Source organism: Lygodium microphyllum, chromosome 4 (assembly GCF_053477565.2).
Source record: "Lygodium microphyllum isolate KBCC chromosome 4, Lygodium_microphyllum_v1.1.10, whole genome shotgun sequence".
In the NCBI taxonomy this organism is placed as follows: Eukaryota; Viridiplantae; Streptophyta; class Polypodiopsida; order Schizaeales; family Lygodiaceae; genus Lygodium; species Lygodium microphyllum.
In genome coordinates, this window is record NC_141138.1 from 88,388,321 (window position 1) to 88,409,290 (window position 20,970).

Sequence of the window (20,970 nt, forward strand, 5' to 3'; positions counted from 1 at the left end):
AAAGACATAGCCATGTTTTGTTTTGTGGGCATAGCTAGTCCTTCCCATAATTGAATTATAGTATCTATATAGCCCTTTATGAGTTTTTTTTGCTCCTTTTTTACCCAGGTGTTCAAGTGATGTCTAAGTCTATGGGGCAACGTCCTTGGAAAGACATTGTATGCCATATTAAGGCATGCCATGGGGCACTAATTAGATAAGTCAATCTAATAATCTATTTTGTGGATAAACTTGATTGTCCCTTCATTGGTGGATAGTGGGAGTGCTCCATAGGTTACTAATTCCTTCTAGTCTACTCAAGCATTTATCATCTCTAGACTAGACTAAGGTAGGTTACCAAACTTGGCTGAGAAAAAGTCATGAGCTAGCATTAGATTGTCTTTATGGTTCTAGGCTAGAATTCCATCTTCGTCTTAATTAGTAGTGGAACATGATTATATTTTTTCTTTTTCTTCCATAACATTTGAAATGTTTCCTTAGAGTGTCTATCTATTTTCGTGCCCCACCACTCCCTAAGGAATGTTGGAGGTTCTTAACCTTTATGGGTTCTTCATGTATGAAAGCGGCTTGAGCTACTATGATTTGTTCGTATAGGCCTATTTCCCTCTAGCATCTTTAATTGAGCTTTTCGATCATGGTTACTATGTGTAAGTGTTCTTGAAGATCCCAAATTCTTTTGGATTTAGAAAATTTTTCTCATGTTTTTATTTCTCATAACTCTTCCATTATCAATGGAACACCTACCTCACGGGGTTTACTCATAAATATCTACATCTATGATGATGTTGGTTTACATAGAAGGGATTTTGAAATTCCATTTTTATACACAATTTACTTATAGAGAAGGGCATTACTTGAACTGCATATTCACATTTTGAATAGGAAAAGAGTGTGTCTTATTTATGAGAAAAGGGGTTCTAAAATAAGGCATTGAATGCACATGATATAGAGGTACCTATAACAATTTCCCCAAGGCACCTGCAAGGAATGAACATGCCATCAATTATATATTAAATATGGATAAAGTTTCTATGATCTTCTTAGCTTGAAAATTTGTTTATATTATGGATTAAAAGTTCCTACAACTTTTTTGCAAAACTTGTGACCTCGAGTATTTCATATTATGGTTACAATTATGCCATATATTATTGATCTATACTTATCAGCCATTTGAATGAATGTGTTAGTTTCTTAACATAGCCTGTTGGTGTACTAGTACATTGGTAATAAACTCGCTATGTTGAAGTCCCAATCTTGGTGTCACCGCACTCAAGTCCCTATAAATTGATTTACCTATTACTCTAGGTAGCATTCTTGAATATCAAGTTATCTTCTTCACATCAATGCATGTAACAATAATCTTTCTACTAGCTTTAGGCCTAGCTTGATTAAAGTTATGAAAAACTTGAAAAGGGTATAAGCTTTTCTTCACCTAACATTGTGACTTAATTTCACACATTGTACTAGGACCTCATTAATACTCCGTCATGATTTTTATGGAATTAGATTGAGCTTGTTGAACTTTTCTCTATCTTTTATGTGGTTGACATGTTGAAGATAGAATATGTAATGCATTATGTATACCTTTGTATTTAAGACATGAACGCACACAACATGATTTAGTAAGACCAAATATGTTACATGTACTTCTCTTGAATGGATTCTATTACATCTCTATTCTATCCTTATAGTATACTAATTCATAATGTAATAATCACATGCAATTTTTGTAAGAGGTCTAAAGATACTTTAATGAACTTTCGTTAAATATGACATTGCTATTATATTGCAAAGAGTCTTGGCATAGATGTTGTGACTTATGGTGAATGTCCTATTTAGATTTTCAAATACAACTATACCAATTCACTTTAAATGCTTGGGAAACCTTGGAAGATCAAAGACTTAGAGCTTGAGCACGCATCCATATTGTGCTTGGCTAACCATAATGCCCTTAACCCTACATAATCAAGCACAACAAACTAAAAGGCTTGGAAAGGGAGTACACATTCCCTTAACTAACCATAATGCCCTTAACCCTACATAATCAAGCACAACAAACTAAAAGGCATGGAAAGGGAGTACACATTCCTTCTCTATAAAGTATAAATCTTGTTGGTGAATCCTATGTGACTATACACAAAAACATAGGAGGTACTTATTAATCTACTTGAAAATATACTAATAGAATCCTTGGGATGCAGGGTGAAACCTACGCACATTTACTTATAGTAGTTTTTCAAAGTGTTAGGAATTCTTATTTAAAAAGTTTTATTTGAGCCTTTAAAAACTTCCACCCCCTCTTTTTTATCGATAAGGTTTGGCTAATTGACGAATTTTAGGCATAAAAATAGTCCACGATGCTCATGTGTATTGCATGCACATTGTTCTATGCAGGCTATTGTCCTCACAGAATACAGAATCCATAATACATATTATCCTCACAGTATTCGTGCGCAGAATACAGAATCCATATTAATATTCTCACAGAATACAGAATCCATATTATCCTCACGGTATTCCAAGTCAAGTTTCAATCCATTATACGCTGCGCAACGCGTACTATCCTAATAGAATGCCAAGTGATTGGATACAAGTAGCTGTCGTAAGTGTACATGTCGAGAAGAAAGAACACGGATCGCCAAGAAGGCCATGATCTGCATCAATCAGAGCTCTAATTGGTCTTGGGCTCGCTGTCGTGTATGGCATACACCCAGTCACCCATCAGAGCACTGTTTGGTCTCTTGGACGGCTCCGGCGCTTACCTGTTTACATCGGCTATCTGTCTTTTGTTCTCGTGTGAGACCGCATAGTCAATTTGAAAAATCAGAGCTGCTTGATCTCTTGGATGGTATCCAAATCAGGTTTCCAGCAGTTGCCTCTGGCGATGAGGTGATCGATGTAGCGGGAGAGGACGTCGGGGGATTGGCAGACATTATTATAACGACAGGAATATGGTGGAGCTGATGGAGGGACTGAGCTATAATTATATTGATTAAGCAGGGGGAGGGGAGGGTGGCCGGATGATATGGGAGGAGGAGCTGGGGCTGGGGCTGGGGCTGCAGGAGGGCAGAGGGCGGCCCTGGCGGCGAGCATGGCGAGGTAAGACCAGGGGAGCTTGGATTGAAAGGCACGGAGGGGGAGGAGGAAGTAGAGGTGGCCCGACTGCAGCTCCTTGTCGGGAGGGAGGGGCACGGGGCGGTCCCCGACGCGGAGGCAGCCGGCGTGGCACAGCAGCAGGTTCGGGCTCTTCATGCCCGCGAAGATCACGTCCCTCGCCCTGATGGCCGCCGAGCCGGCAGGGACCATGAGCTCCTGCAGCCCTCCCCCGTCGGCGCACACCACGCAGATACGTGGATCTTTCCTATTCGCCGTCCCCGCTCTGAAGCAAGCCGCCTGCAGGTTTCCCATCCAGCTTCGGCTCTCTCTCTCTCTCTCTCTCTCTCTCTCTCTCTCTCAGAAATGCTCGCTCGCTCTCCCTCATAGCATCTCGCTGCGCCTCACGATCCAACTTGCCTCACGAGCCGTGTCTAATCAACTCGCATACCTTATGCGTGTCCAGATTCCAAATTTCCATATTATCGATGCAAACACATGTCACTCGCTTTCCCCTTTGCATCATCAATGCGCTCACAAAGTTTGAAAGTTGACCATCCATAATCCTACTTTCAGTCAACGTTTCCATGGTTCTTAAAGAGCCTAGCATAGTAGCACTTTTACCTATAGTGATCGATCATCCATATTTTTAGTTAGTTATAGTTCAAAATCTTAGGTTTAATGTAGCTTTAGATCTAATTATAACATGTAGTTTTGGGTTATAATTAGATCTAATTATAACCTGTAATTATAACCAAGCTCAAATCTTAGGTTAAAGTACAAGAAATTTTGTTATCAAAGTCATAATTTCAAACACAAAAAGTACACAAAAGTAAAATAAAAATGTACACCAATTATTTGTTGATCATTCATGGCTAGATTGACAAAGTTCCTCTGCAAGGTTGTCCTTTGGAAGGTAAGGAAAAAGCAAGATGTCAATCATTATGGAAAAAGCTACAAGTCTTTTTTAGGATCACCTTTCTTATGGAGGGACGACACACAAAAGCGCGTGCATTTGAATTCTTGGCACAATACCCATTTAAACATGCATGGCTTAGCACAAAAAAATTGTAGCTATAACTGCATAAACAAACGTGCAAATTAGTGACACTTTTTATGTTGCATTTAATTAGTATTTTCATGGACCGATTTCAAACTCCACACATTGAATTTAGGCATTCCAAAAAGTCAAAAAAACAAAAAGAAATAACAATTTTAGGAAAAAAAAGAGTAGGAGGTTGAGAGAGAGAGAGAGAGAGAGAGAGAGAGAGAGCTTGTCCAAGGTGCTATTAGGTGCTAGTCCTCATATCCAAAGCAAGGAAGCTTTGGGAAGGGGGAAAACTGAACGCGGCAAATTGAAAGGGTTAATCAAGTAATAGAAGACATACTAAGGTCTTATTACAGTAGAGAACTAATGTAATGGATACAATATCTATCCTCTGAAGGGAGGTGAGCCCTGAAGTGGAAGCACAAGCGGCAAGAGCTATGGTGGAAGGAGCAAGAGCAAAAGAGAGAGAGACACACACAATGTGAAAACTCCAATAGTCACAATGTGTGACTGGCCTTCCCTTTATTCAAATGTCACTGAAAGAATAAAGAATGAAGTGATAGTGATGGGCACCCCCCGCCTACAATGTGCAGGCGGGGGTATTGTTAGTGTAGTAATACACATGCGGCTAGGCATAGGCGTCTTTACCCCCAACAACCTCTCACTTAAAGGCAAATGTGCCTTAGTGAGGAGTGAATAGAAAAAATAAAAGATAGTACAACATACACATAGATACAACAGGATGAGGAAATATGTCATCTCATCCAATGCCTATCAACCTCCTAAGGAAGGCAAAGTGCTCTGTAGAGAGGCTTTTCATGAGCAAGTCTACATGATTCTCGTTAGTTGGGATCTTGACAAGGTCAATAGACTTGTCCTCAATGACCTCACGAATGAAGTAATACCTCACCTCAATGTGTTTCATCTTCGCATGGAAGACTGGTGGATTCTTGGCTAACTAGATAGCACTCATAGAATCTGAATGTAGTGTAGGGATAGCATCTGTAAGACCAAGATCAACAATCAAACAATCCAACCAAATGGCCTCCTTGCAAGCCTCAGTGGTGGTGGCTGCAACATCCTCAGCCTTTGTGTCGTAGAAAGGGCCGTGCATTTCTGCACCCTGGATATCCATGAAACAACACCTCCAGTAAATGTGAACATATAGCCAGAAGTGGACTTCCTACTATCTGCATGTCCTGTATAGTCAGAGTCAATGTATCCCAAGACTTCTGTATCGTGGCTGCCATAATATATGCGCATATCAATAGTGCCCTTCAGGTACCTCATGATACCCTTCACAACATCCCAATGCCTCTTGCCAGGTGTAGCCATATAACATGCCACAACACCAATTGCAAATGCAATATCTAGACGGGTGGCTATCGTGGCATACATAAGACTACCCACTATAGATGCATAGGAAAACTTGGTCATCTTGGCCCTTTGTTCATATGTCTATGGATAATCAGTCTATGATACCTTCATATGAGAAGGCAATGGAAAACCAATAGGCTTCACATCCTGCATACCGAAGTGCTCAATGACTTTATGGATATACTCCTTCTGTGACAAATAGAGTATCCTTAAGACCTATCATGTGTAATGTGCCCCAAATCTTTTATCTCAAATCTCTTCTTGAGCTGAGACTTAAGAGCATCTAGCTCATCATGAGCCTTCCCTGCTAAAAGCATGTCATCCACATGGAGTACCAAAATAAATAATAAACCATTACGGGCTTTCTTTGTGTACAAGAATGGATACATAGCACTACGATTGTAGCCCTGTGACTACATGAGTACATCAAATTTGTGGTGCCATTCCCTAGGGGCTTGCTTCAAGCCATAAAGACTCTTCATCAATCTGCAAACTAGGTGTTCCTTGCCAAGCTCTACAAAGCCCTTTGGTTGATCCTTGTATATCTCATCATGCAAGTCCCCATGTAAGAAAGCTGTCTTGACATCCAACTGATATAAGTCCAAGTCAAGCTAGGCAACCAAAGCCAAGACTAAGCATAGGGTAGTCATCTTCACCACAGGAGAGACTACATTATTAAAGTCAACACCATGATCCTACTTAAAACCCTTTGCTACCAATCTGGCCTTGTATACTGACTTGGGATGTCCACGGATACTTTTCAACTTATACACCCACTTGTAAGGCAAAGTCCACTTGCCATTAGGCAAGGAAACCAAATCCCACGTAAGATTCCTATGCAACGAGTCAATCTCACACTCCATAGCCCTCTCCTAGGAGTGACTATCACCCGTGCGCATAGCCTTATCATAGGTGTGAGAAGCTCTCTTGTATCTATAACCAAGACATAATTTATTGGAGGGCTCATAGCGGTGAGTAGGTGGTCTATCTCTAGTAGAATGCCTCAATGCAAGCTGTGTTGCCTATCCAAGATCATGTCTAACATATTGTCTAATATCCTACCCATGATGATTGTGGCTATTGGTGTAGGCTTTCTAGCTAGCTGGTGCGGGAGTAGGGGGATCCTCCTAAAAGATAACCCTGTGTATCTCAATAACTTTCTCAGGTTGCATATACATTTTGTCCTCATGGAACACAACATCACAACTACGAATCACTTTTCGTGCACCTGCAGATCCAAAAGATGATATCCCATCTCATCCATATCTCCATAGCCAAGGAAAATGAACTTCATACTTTTAGGATCCATCTTATTACATTTGTCCTTGGACACATGGCAGAAGACCTCACGTCTAAAGATATGCAAATGAGCATATGAGGGAGGCTTTCCTATCCATACCTCCTCTGCAACATGGAACTCAATACCACTGCAAGGTGAACTATTAATGAGATGCACGGCAATAGAGTCTACCTCAACCAAAAATATTATGGTAAGCCTGCTTGGCTAAGGAGCCTCTCCTGGATATTCCTATTCATATGCTCAACCATACCATTTTGGGGACAGATGTACGGGGCTGTCAATTAATGCTTAATACCTTGCTCAAAAATGCTCAAAGACACGTGAGACATACTCACCCCCATTATTGGTCTTTGTGAGAGTAAGCCAACGCTGCAAGATAGCCAAGATATCATATTTCTACTTTATGGGATAAGCCCAAACCTTACGTTGTTATGCGAGCGGTGATCGAGAGCCAGCCTCACTCACAATCCGATAACGAGACGTTAAGGAGTGCCGGTTGGGATAATTGACTTTGTCAAATACACAACACAACTCAAAAATTTAAATGTTTTGACAGGCACCACACAAACCACACACGAAAAACAAAACAATAAACAATGCCTCTTGTAGCTCAAACAACTAAAACCCAAATTCGAGTAGAGCATCACACAACGAAAATACCAACAATTCGAAAAAAAACCAAGTGAAATATATTCTCGTACCTTAACAACCTTGAGCCAACGCTCGGCGCTTTGACATCCAAAAGCTCCAACTTTCAAATTGGCACGACAAGAGCTCACTCTAGCATGCGACCCTCCACTCTTCTCTCTCACAAAATACAATTGTAATCAAAGGGGAAGGCCCTTACCTCTCCACTTGCTTCTCCTTTTATAGTTTTCTCATCCACACTATCATGTTGAGTATGCTTTTTTGCTTTCCAAAAGCATAGGCTTTTTAATACATTGCTTTTCCTTCCACGTTTTTTAAAAAAAACTCAATGAGCCTTAAGCCTTAAGGCTTTTACATAGTCAACTGGTGTGAACCGTCGAATAAACTGCCACATACCCAGCACAGAACGTCGTCACCATCTTCGAAATCAGCAATTGCCATTAAGTTGTTTTGCCACCACTTATGCAAAAGCAAAGTCCGAGATCTTTTCAAAACTTTAGATACAATGACCAGTATTATTACAGAGACCAAATCAGCTGCGTGGATGCCATTCAAATGTCCCGGGACCATGTATAGAGTCCCATCGTGATAGCTAGTATAATTTATGCAGTCTCCCATACTAGGATCCTCCGAGAAGTGTAGGGCAAGGGGATACGACATACAATGCGCCACGAATCTATGAGCGAGTCATCAACCTCGACTTCCTCCTGTTGATGATCTTCATCATCATCTACCATTGTTTTGTCTATAATGCCTTCATCCTGCAGTGGCTGGAATAAACCTATTTATGCTTTGTGAAATTTTAACGGCCTTCTAGCTAATCTTACTATCATTATCGTTGTATTCCATCTTTCAAATCGTTGAGCCTCGGTCCACCATATTCAATTTGACTACCATGAAACAGACTCCGTGTGAGTTAGAGTGTCCTTCTGCATGCCATTTTATGCCTGCGATGCTTCAAATATACTACTGTCTTTTCTCATAAGCCGCCATAATAGTCTGATTAACCAGGCCACCCTGATTTTCATTCATACTTCCTATGCCATTTGTAATGCCATCGTCGTCTTTGTCAATTAGGCCATCTTCCTTAATCTGTATGTCGTCATGGTCCGTCAGGAATGCCGTCTTTAATGCTTTCTTGATTGCCATTAATCACTGAATCTTTTGCTATCACTCCCAGGAATTCCAACGTCCTCGTCATTGACTAGTCACCTTCCACCAAGAGCATAAAGACATTCATTCATCTTCAAAAATTCAAAGAGTCTCGAACACAAGTCGTTAAGCTAGCAAAAGAAGTCTTTGACATCTCCTTTCTTCTCTCAAGCCAGACAAAAATTAGCTATAATATCCATCCCTCCACCTCAGCATATCAAATGATTGTTTGTCTTTATTTTGGCACCCTTCAATTGATCTTATCAGTGTTGCTTCCTGGAGTATTGCTAGCTAGCCACACATCAGTTTCCTTTCTTCTCTCAACTGCTTCCACCCTTTGAAGGTTCTTCTAATCAACTCCCCTTGTGTTTCGATAATAGCCTTCTTTGACTTCCCTGTTGGTGCCTTGAAACCCTTCATCACTATATGCTTTTTGCCACAATGACTAAACATATAACTTCCAAATCTTCTTCATGTCTTCAGGAGATGTTTTTTTCTTCAGATATACCTGCTTGATTCCATTCAACGTGTCCTAGAGAATATGCTCTTTGAAATGAGTTTCATGCCCATCCACTCTTGATTTGAGAAAAAATGCAATATAAAATTGATGCTATGTAACCATTCAACAGATGCTACACACAGAAATATGGATGCACTAAAGAAGTTGTGCCTAGGCTATCTAGATGTGCTTGTGCGTCATGCAAAGTGCAAACAAAATTCCTTGATTATTTAAATCCTTATCTTCAGTGCATAATATGAACATGATTATGCAAGTATGACAACAACAACAAGTGATGTAGACTTTTGCTCAAACGAAAACTATTGTAATGAATCCTCTACACATAGTAGAGCATGAGATGAAGTTGTTTGATGGTAGGAATGTATTTGCATATTTGCATACCTATGCTTAAAAGATGGAGTTCTTTGGGGTGGCTCAACTTACATGGAGATGATATTTTGTACGGGCCACTCTACATGAATTGAAAGCCCAAGGTACTGAATTGTGCATACAAGATGCTAACTAGAAAGCTTTCAAAAAGAAACTCAGGGAAGAATTTTACATTGAAGGCACCAGTTTGATTATCCGTAAGACTTTTCAGGAGTTGGTTCTAAAACCCAATAAGGGTCTTGTGGCTACATAGTTATTAAGAGAATTTGAAAGTCAGTTTGAGCAGTTAGATCTTGCAGAATAGCAAGCTCTTGCAAGTTAGAAAATATAAATGTTTCTATAAGTGGCAATTCTTGAATTTGAAGAGAAGCTTGATGATTTGCTAGAGGATCATACTATAGAGATAGAGCTTAAAACAGAGTGGAGGAGGTATGTTAAGGATGCTATTACTACATTGGTGAAAAAACATAGAAGAAGAGAAAGATTGCATATATCTAGCTTTCCCACTATCACATGCAAATTAAAAAATTATGTTTACAGTAAGCCACCTACTTCTATGGCTAACCTTATGGCTACACCTATTGGTTCCACTATTAGGGAACATGTATTAGATAAATTGGTTAAATACATGTAAGATCTTTAGTTAAAGGGAAAAATTTGGATGACAAAGGACAAGAGGAAAGGGGATGATCTTTAGTTAAAGGGCAAAAATTACATGACAGAGGACAAGAGGAAAGGGGATGGGAAATAGCCCCTAAAACATGGAAAAGATATATGTGGTGTGATAGTTTATAACATGAAAGGATGCTGCTTACCAAAGGACCTTGGCACGACAACTTATCAAGTTTTGGAAAGATGGCAAGATCCATGAACTAGAAACATGATTGCCTCTTGCTTTGAATTTTGGAAAGGGAGGTATGCAAAAATTTTTGAAAGACTTGGCTATCCGAAATGCTTATGTGGTTGTATATACTACTACTTTTGGTCTACACTTGTATATACTGCTACTTTTGGTCTTGCCATGTGTAGCTATATAACGTGCCACAACCCCAATTGCAAAAGCAATATTTGGATGGGTAGCTATCATGGCACACATAAGACTGCCCATGGCTGATGCATAGGGAATCTTGGCCATCTGGGCCCTCTGCTCTCATCTGTCTATGGACAATTGGCCTATGAAACCTTCACATGAGAAGGTAATGGACAGCCAATAGGCTTAACATCCTACATGCGAAAGCACTCAAGGACTTTATGAATGAACTCCCTCTGTGACAGATAGAGTAGTCCCTGAGATCGATCATGCATAATGTGCATACCAAGTATATGAGAGGCATGTCCCAGATCTTTCATCTCAAAGCTCTTCTTGAGCTGAGCCTTAAGAGCATCTAGCTCCTCATGAGCTGTCCCTACTAAAAGCATGTCATCCACATAGAGTACCAAAATCAGTAAGGAACCATCATGGGCTTTCTTCGTGTACAAGCACGGATCCATAGCATTGCGGCTGTAGCCCTATGACTGCATGAATGCATCAAACTTATGGTACCATTCCCTAGGTGCCTGCTTCAAGACATATAGACTCTTCTTTAGCTTGCACACTAGGTGTTCCCTACTAGGGTCTAGAAAGCCCTTAGGCTACTCCAGGTAAATCTCATCATGCAAGTCCCCATGTAAAAAAATCCGTCTTGATATCCATCTGGTACAAGTCCAGGTCAAGCTGTGCAACCAAGGCCAAGACTAAGCGTAGGGTGGTCATCTTGACCACAGGAGAAAAGACTTCATCAAAGTCAACACCATGCTCCTGCTTCAAACCCTTAACAACCAATTGAGCCTTGTATGCCAGCTTGGGATGTTCAGGGGTACTTTGCATAACAAAGTGTTCTTACCCTGAGGCAAGGAAACCAAATCCCAAGTCTGATTCTTATGCAATGAGTCAAGCTCAGACTGCATAGCCCTCTCCCAAGAGTGACAATCACCCCTGTGCATAGCCTCATCATAAATGAGAGGCTCTCCTGCATCTATAACCAGTACATAATCCATAGAGGGCGCAAAACGGTCAGGAGGTTGTGTATCTCTAGTAGAACGCCTCAACCCACGCTCTGCTACCTAATCGACATCCTTTCTAACATCAACATGTCTAGCATCTGGGCCATGAGCATCAGGTGATGCCGCACGCTATCTAGTTGGCCGTGGAGCGAGCTGAACAGGAGTAGGTAGCTCCTCTTGAAAGATAACTCTGTGTACCTCAACCACTTTCTTAGGATGCATATGCATGTTGTCCTCATGAAAGATGGCATCATGGCTGCGGATCACTTTCCGGACCTACGGATCCCATAGATGGTAACCCATTTCTCCTGCATCTCCATAGCCAATGAAAATGCATTTGACACTTTTAAGATCCATCTTATTGCATTTGTCCTTGGGCACATGGTAGAATGCCTCATATCTAAAGACACGCAAATGATCATAAGAGGGGGGCTTGCCTGCCCATACCTCCTCTGCAACCTGAAAGTCAATGCCACTACTAGGCGACCTGTTAATAAGATGCACTGCAGTAGTAACTACCTCAGCCCAAAAGTGCAGCGATAAGTCAGCTTGGCTATGCTACAGACCCTTTCCTGAATGGTCCTATTCATGCGTTCATCCATATCTGAGGAGGGGTGTAAGGGGCAATCAACTGATGCTTAATACCCTGCTCATCACAAAACTGCTCAAAAGCACGTGATACATACTCACCCCCATTATCTGAACTTAGGCATTTTAGCCTTTTCCTAGATTAGTTCTCTGCCAATGCAAGCCAACGCTGAAATGTGTCTAAGACATCCGATTTTCTCTTTATGGGATAAGCCCAAACCTTACGTGAATAATCATCTATGAAAGTAACAAAGTACTTTGCCCCACCAAGTGACTGACAGGGCATGGGCCCACATACATCTGAGTGCACAAGAGCCAAGGGCTCACCCATGCATTTCTTACCAAACTTTTTATGCGTATTTCTAGTCTCCCTACCATACAAATAGTGATCACAAGAATCAAAATGTGAAGGGTCAAAAGGCGGAAGATACTGCAAAGCACGGAGCATTTTCATTCCTTTAAGAGACATATACCCCAAACGAGCATGCTAAAGGGATACATGGGGAATAGACCCCACAGACAAAACATGACCCAATATAGCTCTAGATACAAGTAAGGGATAGAGGCTGCTAGACTTGGCATCTCTTGCAAGCACAAGCCTGCCACGAGTAATCTTCCATGCAGAGTCTCCAAAATACATAAAATACCATGCATCATCAAGCTGTCCAACTGACATAAGGCTACGAATCAATGCAAGTACATGGCATGCATCATGCAAAACAAAAGAACTGCCAGAAGGAAACTGTAGCCTAAGATCTCCAATGCTCACAATGTCAAGAGACCTATCATCACCAAGACGCACAGAACCAGGCATGATACGATAGGTATGAAACCAATCTCGAAAGGGTGTCACATGAAAGGATGCACCTGAATCCAAGAGCCTGCACTGCGCATACATAGAATGTATCTCAGAAGCCTGTAAGGCATCGCATGAGGAAGCTACAAGTATGTAATCATCATCTGAATCAGTGGTCTACATGACATTAACCTCTTCTATCTTCACACTAGACTTTGCAGGTACAATACTGCACTCAGAAGACTTTTCATGCACTTTTTCTTTTCCCTTTTCCTTGCACTTATCATCGTGCATTTTATGGCATTGCGACCTAATATGTCCTTCTTTCCCACAATAATGACAGGTAAGATCAGACTTCCATCCACGGGACTTACTGCGACCATGGGAATTGGACCTGGACTTCTGAGAGTCCCTGCCCTTATGATCATTATCATGCCTACCATGTCTGCCACCTCTAACAGTCAATGCATGTGAAGAGCGGGAAGCATCATTGTTTCTCCTCTTGATTTCCTCAGTCAATAAAGCACTATCAACATCTTTGATTTTCAGCCCATCAAGTTTGTTCCTGCATATGGCAGTATGGAAGGCATTCCATGATTCAGGCAAGGTACCAAGCAGAAACAACAGTTGCAAGTTGTATTTGAACTCAATACCCTATGACAAGAGACTCTTCATGATAGCATGAAACTGACTGAAATGAGATGAAAGGGAGGTCCCCTCCTTCATGCGAAGGTCCATTAGCTGCTTCAGCCATACATCTATGACGCAGGACTCTGCTGCACATAGAGCTCCTAAATCTTCTCCCATAAATCCCATGCACTTTGCTTTTCATTCTCAACAATATCATGATGGACCTCTTCTAAGAGTGACAAAATAATGGTAGACTTGCATAGCTTATCAACTTCCATCTAAACATCATCATCCATATCCTCAAGTTTAACACCCTTGAAATGTAAGGGCTTAATATGCAACTTCTGCACCAAAACCTGCTATATTTGGGACTTCCAATACCCATAGTTGGTACCATCCAACTTGGCAATGTTAAAGAGAGTTGTAGGTTGATGTCCCAAATCAAAGCAAAAAAGTAAAATTGCAGGTTGATGTAATTAGCAAAAAATGCACTAAAACCACTGCTAAAAGTGACTGAAAGAGTGGATTTTACCAAGAGAAGCACCTGCCCACCAAATATGACCAAGATAACATCAAATAGTAAACATTACCCTCATAGAAGTGCTCAAAATCTGCAGATTTTAACTTGCTGTAATAAATGATAACAGTGCGTAAAACTGTCCCAAAATGAAGTAATCACTAATACATATGTCACTGCAACTGCCAAATAGCAAGATACATCCAACAGTGAGTGTCTAGGGGCAAGAACGTACCAAGAACTATCAAACCAATCACTTGTCATGCAAGAGACATCTCATAGGTCTAGAAGTCATGCATGTAATGGGTCTTGAGGGGTAAGAGAAGAGACCAAGCACAAGCACAACTGATAGAGCACGAAGCTCAATGCATAGCTACCCAAGATGCATACAAAACTGAAAAACCTATGACACAGATAGGTGCATGCCTCAATAGGTGTATCAAATCAGCCCACTACAGACAAACTGCTAACATAAAGCTCTCAAGAGAGCAAATGCATGCAACTGTCCCACAAGCTCAAGCTCATCTATAAATAAGACTCTGTGTACATCCGAAAATACCAGGAGGATCCCACTAGAAGTGAATTCAGATGCAAAGAGAGCAAGCAACACTCTAATACATCGAATACATAGCATCAGACATGCCAAATCCCAGTAGGGTACATCCGGAGCATAAATCCCAGGGTATCTCAGACTCGTAAAGCATAAGCCTGAAAGCATTCAAAGAGCATGCAACTGACAACCAAATGTAATGGGGAGTAAATCCAAAATGCTCAAATACATATAAAGATGAAGCTCCAAGTAACTGTCAAGCATGGGCAAACCAAGTGGCACCCATATTTGACCAAAGCATAAATGCAAGAAGCCTAAATGTCAAATAGTGACCATAAGCATACCGGTCCAAAGCATGCCGACTGAAGCCAAATGCCAGTGATGACGACCAAGGCAGAGCCTATTCCAAGCTCAAAAACATTTCGGAACTAAGAAGAAGCATTTGACAACCTCTAAATACATCGGTATGATCATTCACACCTCCACCCGCATGAACCAATATATACACCAAGTAAATGAGCTTCAGCCCACAGTATTACAGCAAGCAATTTACTATTAAATGAAGCTCAAAACGGTTCTCAAATCTGCTCCAAATTAGTCCCAAAGCATAGACATAGCATCCCATAACCTCCGGGCATCACCAATCATCAATAGGTATCAAATGGCCAATGCCAAGAAGCATCAAATAGTAAATTGCCCTATTTTGACAGTCCTGGGACTGTGTATACAGCAAAGGGCTGAAGGGGGAAGCACTCGAATCAATCACGGGGAGCCAAGTACTAATGCCCAAGAGTCCAACAATGCTCAAGAAGGTTGCCAAGAGTGCCGAGAAGCCGAGGAAGAGCAGTGAAATGTTAGGAGCAGGTTAGCCCAACCCCTAAAAATGCGTCGAAATTTGCACTGCCTATTCCTAGGGACTAGGGGTCTTTAATAGGCCTCAGAGGCACTTGGCAATGTCGAGGGGGCTCCAATGCAGCATGAGAAGAAACCAATGAAGGTTCGGAAGCTCGAGGAGGAGGCGGGAGATCAAAACATACCTGCAAATGAAGATGCCATGGCTGCCATTGAAGCTCAAGTTGAAGCTCTTCGAATCTGGGCTGAAGAGAATGTCGAGCAAGCTCCAATGCCTTTGCTCTGATACCAGTTGAAAGGGAAGTGGAACCCAGGAGGAAGAAGCTTGGCGATGAGAGCTATGGCGGATGGAGAGCAAGAGCCAAGAGGGAGAGAGACTCAAAAGTGGAAACTCCAACAACCACAATGTGTGGCTGGGCCTTCCTTTATCCAAACTGTCACTAAAAGAATAAAGAATAATTGACTATGACAGGCACCCGCCACCTACAATGTGCAGTGGCGGGTATTGTCAGCATAGTAATACACGGGTGGCTAGGCGGAGGCGCCTTTACCCCCAACAACTGGTAGGAATGCGACTCAAGAAAAGGTGACACAGCATTGTTGCAATCCATCTGGACTTGTCCTTATGCCTACAAAAATAAGGAAATCTCAGAGGGGATCACAAATAGAACAAAGAAGGCTTTGACCTCTAAAGGTGTGGTTAGATGGGAATATATCTAGAACCAGCAGGAGTGTAAAGTCATGGCCAAGGAGGACATACAGCTAAAGTTCAGTCTCACTCAAGATGAATTTGATTTGCTCTAGCACATGATTGATGAAGTCAAAGACTATTGGCTGACAGGTGCTAAGGTTGGCCCCAAAAAGGCTTTAATGTGTCTTGGTAACCACAAAGGGAAACCAGCATAGAGGATGAGGAAGAGGAGGGATTTTGTCAAAGCCAACAGGACCATTGCCTCTCCAAGGTTGCAAATGAGTGGAAGTATCAATATCCTAATACCTCCTCCCATGTGTGTAAGTTCAGATTGAAGAGGGATCTAAAGGCCTCTCTTAGTAGAAGGCTGAACCGACTGTTGTGGAGGATTGTTGCAAAGAAACTCCCTACAAGAGATAAAGTGGCAAAATTCAAGGATTGTAGCTCACTGTGTGCTCTATGCTACACTCATACCGAGATGAACAATGATCTCTTTTGGTTCTACAGAGCTGCCAGAGGGGCCTAGAAAAGCATGAAAGAATGGATGAAGCTAGCACAATTCAATGAGGGCATAGGAATAAGAGTTGCACTCCTAGGCGATCCAGGGAAAATTGATGAAGAGACTATCAAAGTGTGGAATATCATAAGAGCTATTGTTCTCACCACACTCTGGAAGAATAGAAACAGAGTGGTGATGAAGAAGGAAGGGCCTCTTAGCAAAGAAGTTCTAGTCAATATGTGTAAAGAGGATATGCTTGTTTTATTAGATAGACTTAGAAAAAAGGGATGTGTATAAGGTAGCCTTTCATAGGCTCACTAAGTGTAGATAAGCATACGACATTGCCTGTCCATCTCTAGATGTTTTTTCATTCTCAATAAATAAATTGCGCATTATAAAAAAAAGTTACCACCTTTTGGGATCTACCGTAGAGATGTATAAAGACAAATGAAATATAAGTTTAGAAAGATATTAGCTTGGAGGATGTTAAACCTCAAACTTGAAATGCGTCTAGAAATAATGCAACGGTAACCAGAACATAGAAAACGACGTTACACAGGTGACGTGCATGTGTATGAGACGTTTCTGCCGTTTCACATGCTCGGGATCAGACATGCACGCCCCTCCCACCACAGAGACACTCTCTCCCTCCCTCTCCCTCTCCCTCTCTCTCTCTCTCTCTCTCTCTCTCTCCCTCTCCCTCTCCCTCCCTCTCTCTCTCTCTATCTACATATATAAATTCCAAAGGGAGCATAATTCATTGAACCAAATGGCAGCAATGGTTATAGCCCCTGTGATAACTAGTCATGCAAGATGCTTGTTGTTGCATAGCGCTTCATGGCTTCTCCTTATGAATGCAATAATCACGAGGAGTAACCCGGGCGCTTATGGGTGGACGACGTCCCATATGTTCGCTGATTCAGCAGCTACTGCAGCTGGTGCTGGTGATGCAGGTGCGGTCACAATGAGAGTGGAGGGCAGAGTCTACTGCGACGTTTGCGGCGTGGGCTACTTCAGTCGATCCAGCTCCTCCATCAAAAGTTTCTCTCTCTCTCTCTCTCTCTCTCTCTCTCTCTCTCCCTCCCTCTCTCAATATTAACTCCGCCTTTAGGTAACTTGGATGGTGATATGCCCCTCTGTCTCTCCCCCCCCCCTCGCATGATGACTTAATGATCCCATATGAACCCAGTATGGACTTGTCACTAGCAGTTGGTGATCTTAGTAAAGCTCTCACGCCTGCCAAGGTCTATTGTTTATCCCCTATATCTCAAACCTCTATCACAGTTCTCGTTAGTAATCATGAGTTGTAACACATCTATAATATTAGCATTAAGAATAACTTCTCACAATTACTAAAAGCACTTCATCAATAAATGGTAAGAGCTCTATGAAATGCTTAGTAGGTAGTCTACCCCATCTACCTTTGCATGGCTTCATGAAATCGATACTTGATATGGTTAGAAATATCGGAACATTCCTAGTCCAAGTTAGAAAGAATGAAAAATCAAGTCTCCCCTTACTTGATGGTGACATGTTGTTTTAGGACCTTATAAATACAGATCATAATAGCTTCCCAGTTTTAATAGCATGCAATCAAAATGAGAGGAGTTTGAAGTTGGCATATCAAAGGTGAGATAATCAAAACTTGAAGCTCATCTATACTATTAGTTAAGGAGAGGTGGGGGGCGGGTGCCACGTGGCAGCCCCCACCTCCCCCACAAGAAGAAAAAGAGAACATGGGGGCAGGTGCCACATGTCCAGCACTCACCCCCACCCGCAAAATTCGCACCCGCGCGGAACGCCTAGTATTCATGATGTGAGATGTTTTTACCTGCATTTTGTAATGTGGCTTAGTTTTCATGCTTTGTTGTGTTTCTTGAGTGGCTTGTTGATTGAATTCTTGTATAGTAAATGTTTCAAATTTAGCTAGTATACTCTTTTCACACCCAAGAGATGGTGTGTTACCTCACTAGTGGGTTTATGTATAAAGCTATGCTTAAGAAATGATTGGGTAACCAACTACTTAATAAATGTAATGTGAACAAAATATTGAAACTCTTAGAACTTAGTTGGCCATCATGGACTTGTTTGGATTGTTTCAAAACGAGATCTTGGAAAAATGTGCGTGATAACACCTTTCTCCACTACTTGAATACAATAAGAGGAAAGAATGTGGTCAGCACCAAGGGTTGTATAGAGCTTATATCTTGTATACATGCTCTTTAGTTTGCAATTTACATCTTGTTTGAAATATACACTTTTGTTGATTGCATTTAGTTGAAACTCTATTCAAGGTAACAACTCATAATTTAAAGGACATATTTGATTTTTTCTTGATTGAAGTTTTGCAAATTAACTCTTTTAAGCATTAGCCTTCCAATGATTTGTTTGTTGAACACGTTAATGCCTATTTAATATAAGAAAAAGAAAAATGTAACTTCTAGATATTAACAAGTTACACATTCACTTCGGCTAGCAAATTGATTGTAAATAATGCAAGAACTAGGCATTTGAACCTACAAAAACTCTCGAAACTATGATGGTGAATTCCTAACAAGGAGTATGCATGTGCACTACAATGTTGAGAGAGAGAGAGAGAGAGAGAGAGAGAGAGAGAGAGAGAGAGAGAGAGAGAGAGAGTGTGTGTGTGTGTGTGTGTGTGTGAAGGTGGAATAATGTCTCCCATAGAGAGCTAAACTCGTGGTGCACCCGTAGGTCCTTACAAGAAATGTGTACTAGCAGAATGATGGATATATAAGTTTTTCTAGAGAAGGATGGTAGTGACACAATGGAACGTGTATCTCTTGTGAAATTGCAGATGCAGAGGTGAGAGCATGGTGCGTGCTGGTGAAGGGCAACGAATCAACAAGCACTCGTGTTGAGAAGGGGAGGACCGATCATGAAGGGCTGTTCAGCATCCCAGTGAGCCTACAATCAATTAACGAGAGTAGAGCAGCAGCAGCAGCACTCATCGCTTCTTCTTATTGCGTGGCTGAGCTGGACGGGAAAAGCCCTCTCTCCCATTGTAACCTCCACATGAAGCCGCGGTCCTCCTCGGCTCAGCTGCCGCCCATAGGTGGCGGCGACCACGTGGCGGACGCCGGGCTTCTGAGCTGGCGGCCCCATGCGGCAACGTGTGCTAGCTTCTTTGGGAGGCTCCAGGCGGCTGCCCGCCCACGTACCCATCGAAAGGAAAGCCACCAGTCAACGATTCTCGTAAAGCTGGCGGCGGCCCACCCGGAGGGCTACTACTCCGGGGTGGCGCCACCCACTGGCGTCGCAAAACCGCCCCGCATGCCCAGCTGGCATGCTCCACCGGCTCCTAAGAATGCGAAGCCGGCGCCAGCGCCTCCTTTCCCTGGTATTGGAGAGGGACCACCTTCTCCTGTCTACAAGCCCTCCCCTGTTATAGCTCCCCACGTATTCCCACCACCTCCGCCTCCTCCCCCCCACAAGAAGCCCCCCCCTTCCTCCCCTCCTCACCCGCACCCCCACCCCCACCCGCCCCCGTACCCTCCTTCCCCTCCTCCCTACTACTAGGATGTGGAAGTCCACCCTTACGACGATAGTAAACTCCTACCCCTCCTCCCTACTACTAGGATGTGGAAGTTCACCCTTACAACGATACTAAACTCATGTGGGACTTCTCCAAGATATTATCTCAAGGACGATTGCTCCAACTTTAAGTACCACCTAATGCTCTCTTATGTGAACTCATATATGCTCTCTCTCTCTCTCTCTCTCTCTCTCTCTCTCTCTCTCTCTCTCTCTCTCTCTCTCTCTCCGCCCCCCCACGCATGCACACACACACACACACAAACATTTTGCTGGAGCATTATCTTAATGGGAAACGCATATGGTTCAAAAAAAAGTCACATGTTTGTACATATGTATGTACATATTTACAAGCACACAAGTATCTATAAATATACACACTATGCTTGAGCAATTGTCTTGATAATTATGCGTGAGCATTGTCTTGAATACACATTTATATAGATTGTGCAAATGCATACACACACACACACATATGCTTGCATGTGTGCTTGTGCACATACACATGCACATGCATTCATACACACACATATAATGCACTTGAAGGAACACATAATCACCTTGAAGGGGTAGCTAGTAATTTGATGGCAAGTGCCATGTTGGCGATAGGAGGATCTTGAGGTGATGAGGCATTGTGCATGGAGGCGAGGGTGGTGAAGGCTTGTGTATGTTTACGAGTTGGATGACTTCATGTACTATTATTGAGATAAGATGGGTCTTTTTATGATGATAGGTAGTGTAA

At 42.1% G+C, this 20,970-nt stretch overlaps 2 protein-coding genes across 3 annotated transcripts; one reads left to right on the forward strand and one right to left on the reverse strand.

The window, feature by feature from the left end:
- Positions 1 to 2,422: 2,422 nt before the first annotated feature.
- On the reverse strand, positions 2,423 to 3,512 carry LOC148037278 (uncharacterized). Its single transcript, XM_087677281.1, has one exon. The coding sequence runs from the start codon at positions 3,406 to 3,408 to the stop codon at positions 2,824 to 2,826; it is 585 nt and encodes a 194-aa protein (XP_087533407.1). The 5' UTR covers positions 3,409 to 3,512; the 3' UTR covers positions 2,423 to 2,823.
- A 13,938-nt stretch (positions 3,513 to 17,450) lies between these two features.
- On the forward strand, positions 17,451 to 20,519 carry LOC148037279 (uncharacterized). Of its 2 annotated transcripts, none has more exons than XM_087677284.1 (2): positions 17,451 to 17,626; positions 19,492 to 20,519. In XM_087677284.1, exons 1-2 carry the CDS (start codon positions 17,452 to 17,454, stop codon positions 20,211 to 20,213), a joined length of 897 nt encoding a protein of 298 aa, XP_087533410.1. In that variant the 5' UTR covers position 17,451; the 3' UTR covers positions 20,214 to 20,519. The 2 variants fall into 2 exon arrangements, with proteins under 2 accessions (XP_087533410.1, XP_087533409.1); XM_087677283.1 differs by having other exon boundaries at positions 17,451 to 17,713; positions 19,492 to 20,517.
- Positions 20,520 to 20,970: the final 451 nt, after the last annotated feature.

Excerpts from the sequence above, each read along its gene's own strand:
- LOC148037278 (XM_087677281.1), bottom strand. The coding sequence starts at position 3,408 with ATGGGAAACCTGCAGGCGGCTTGCTTCAGAGCGGGGACGGCGAATAGG.
- LOC148037279 (XM_087677283.1), top strand. The coding sequence starts at position 17,452 with ATGGTTATAGCCCCTGTGATAACTAGTCATGCAAGATGCTTGTTGTTG. Across the intron at positions 17,714-19,491 it reads ATCCAGCTCCTCCATCAAAA|ATGCAGAGGTGAGAGCATGG; the intron begins GTTTCTCTCTCT and ends GTGAAATTGCAG.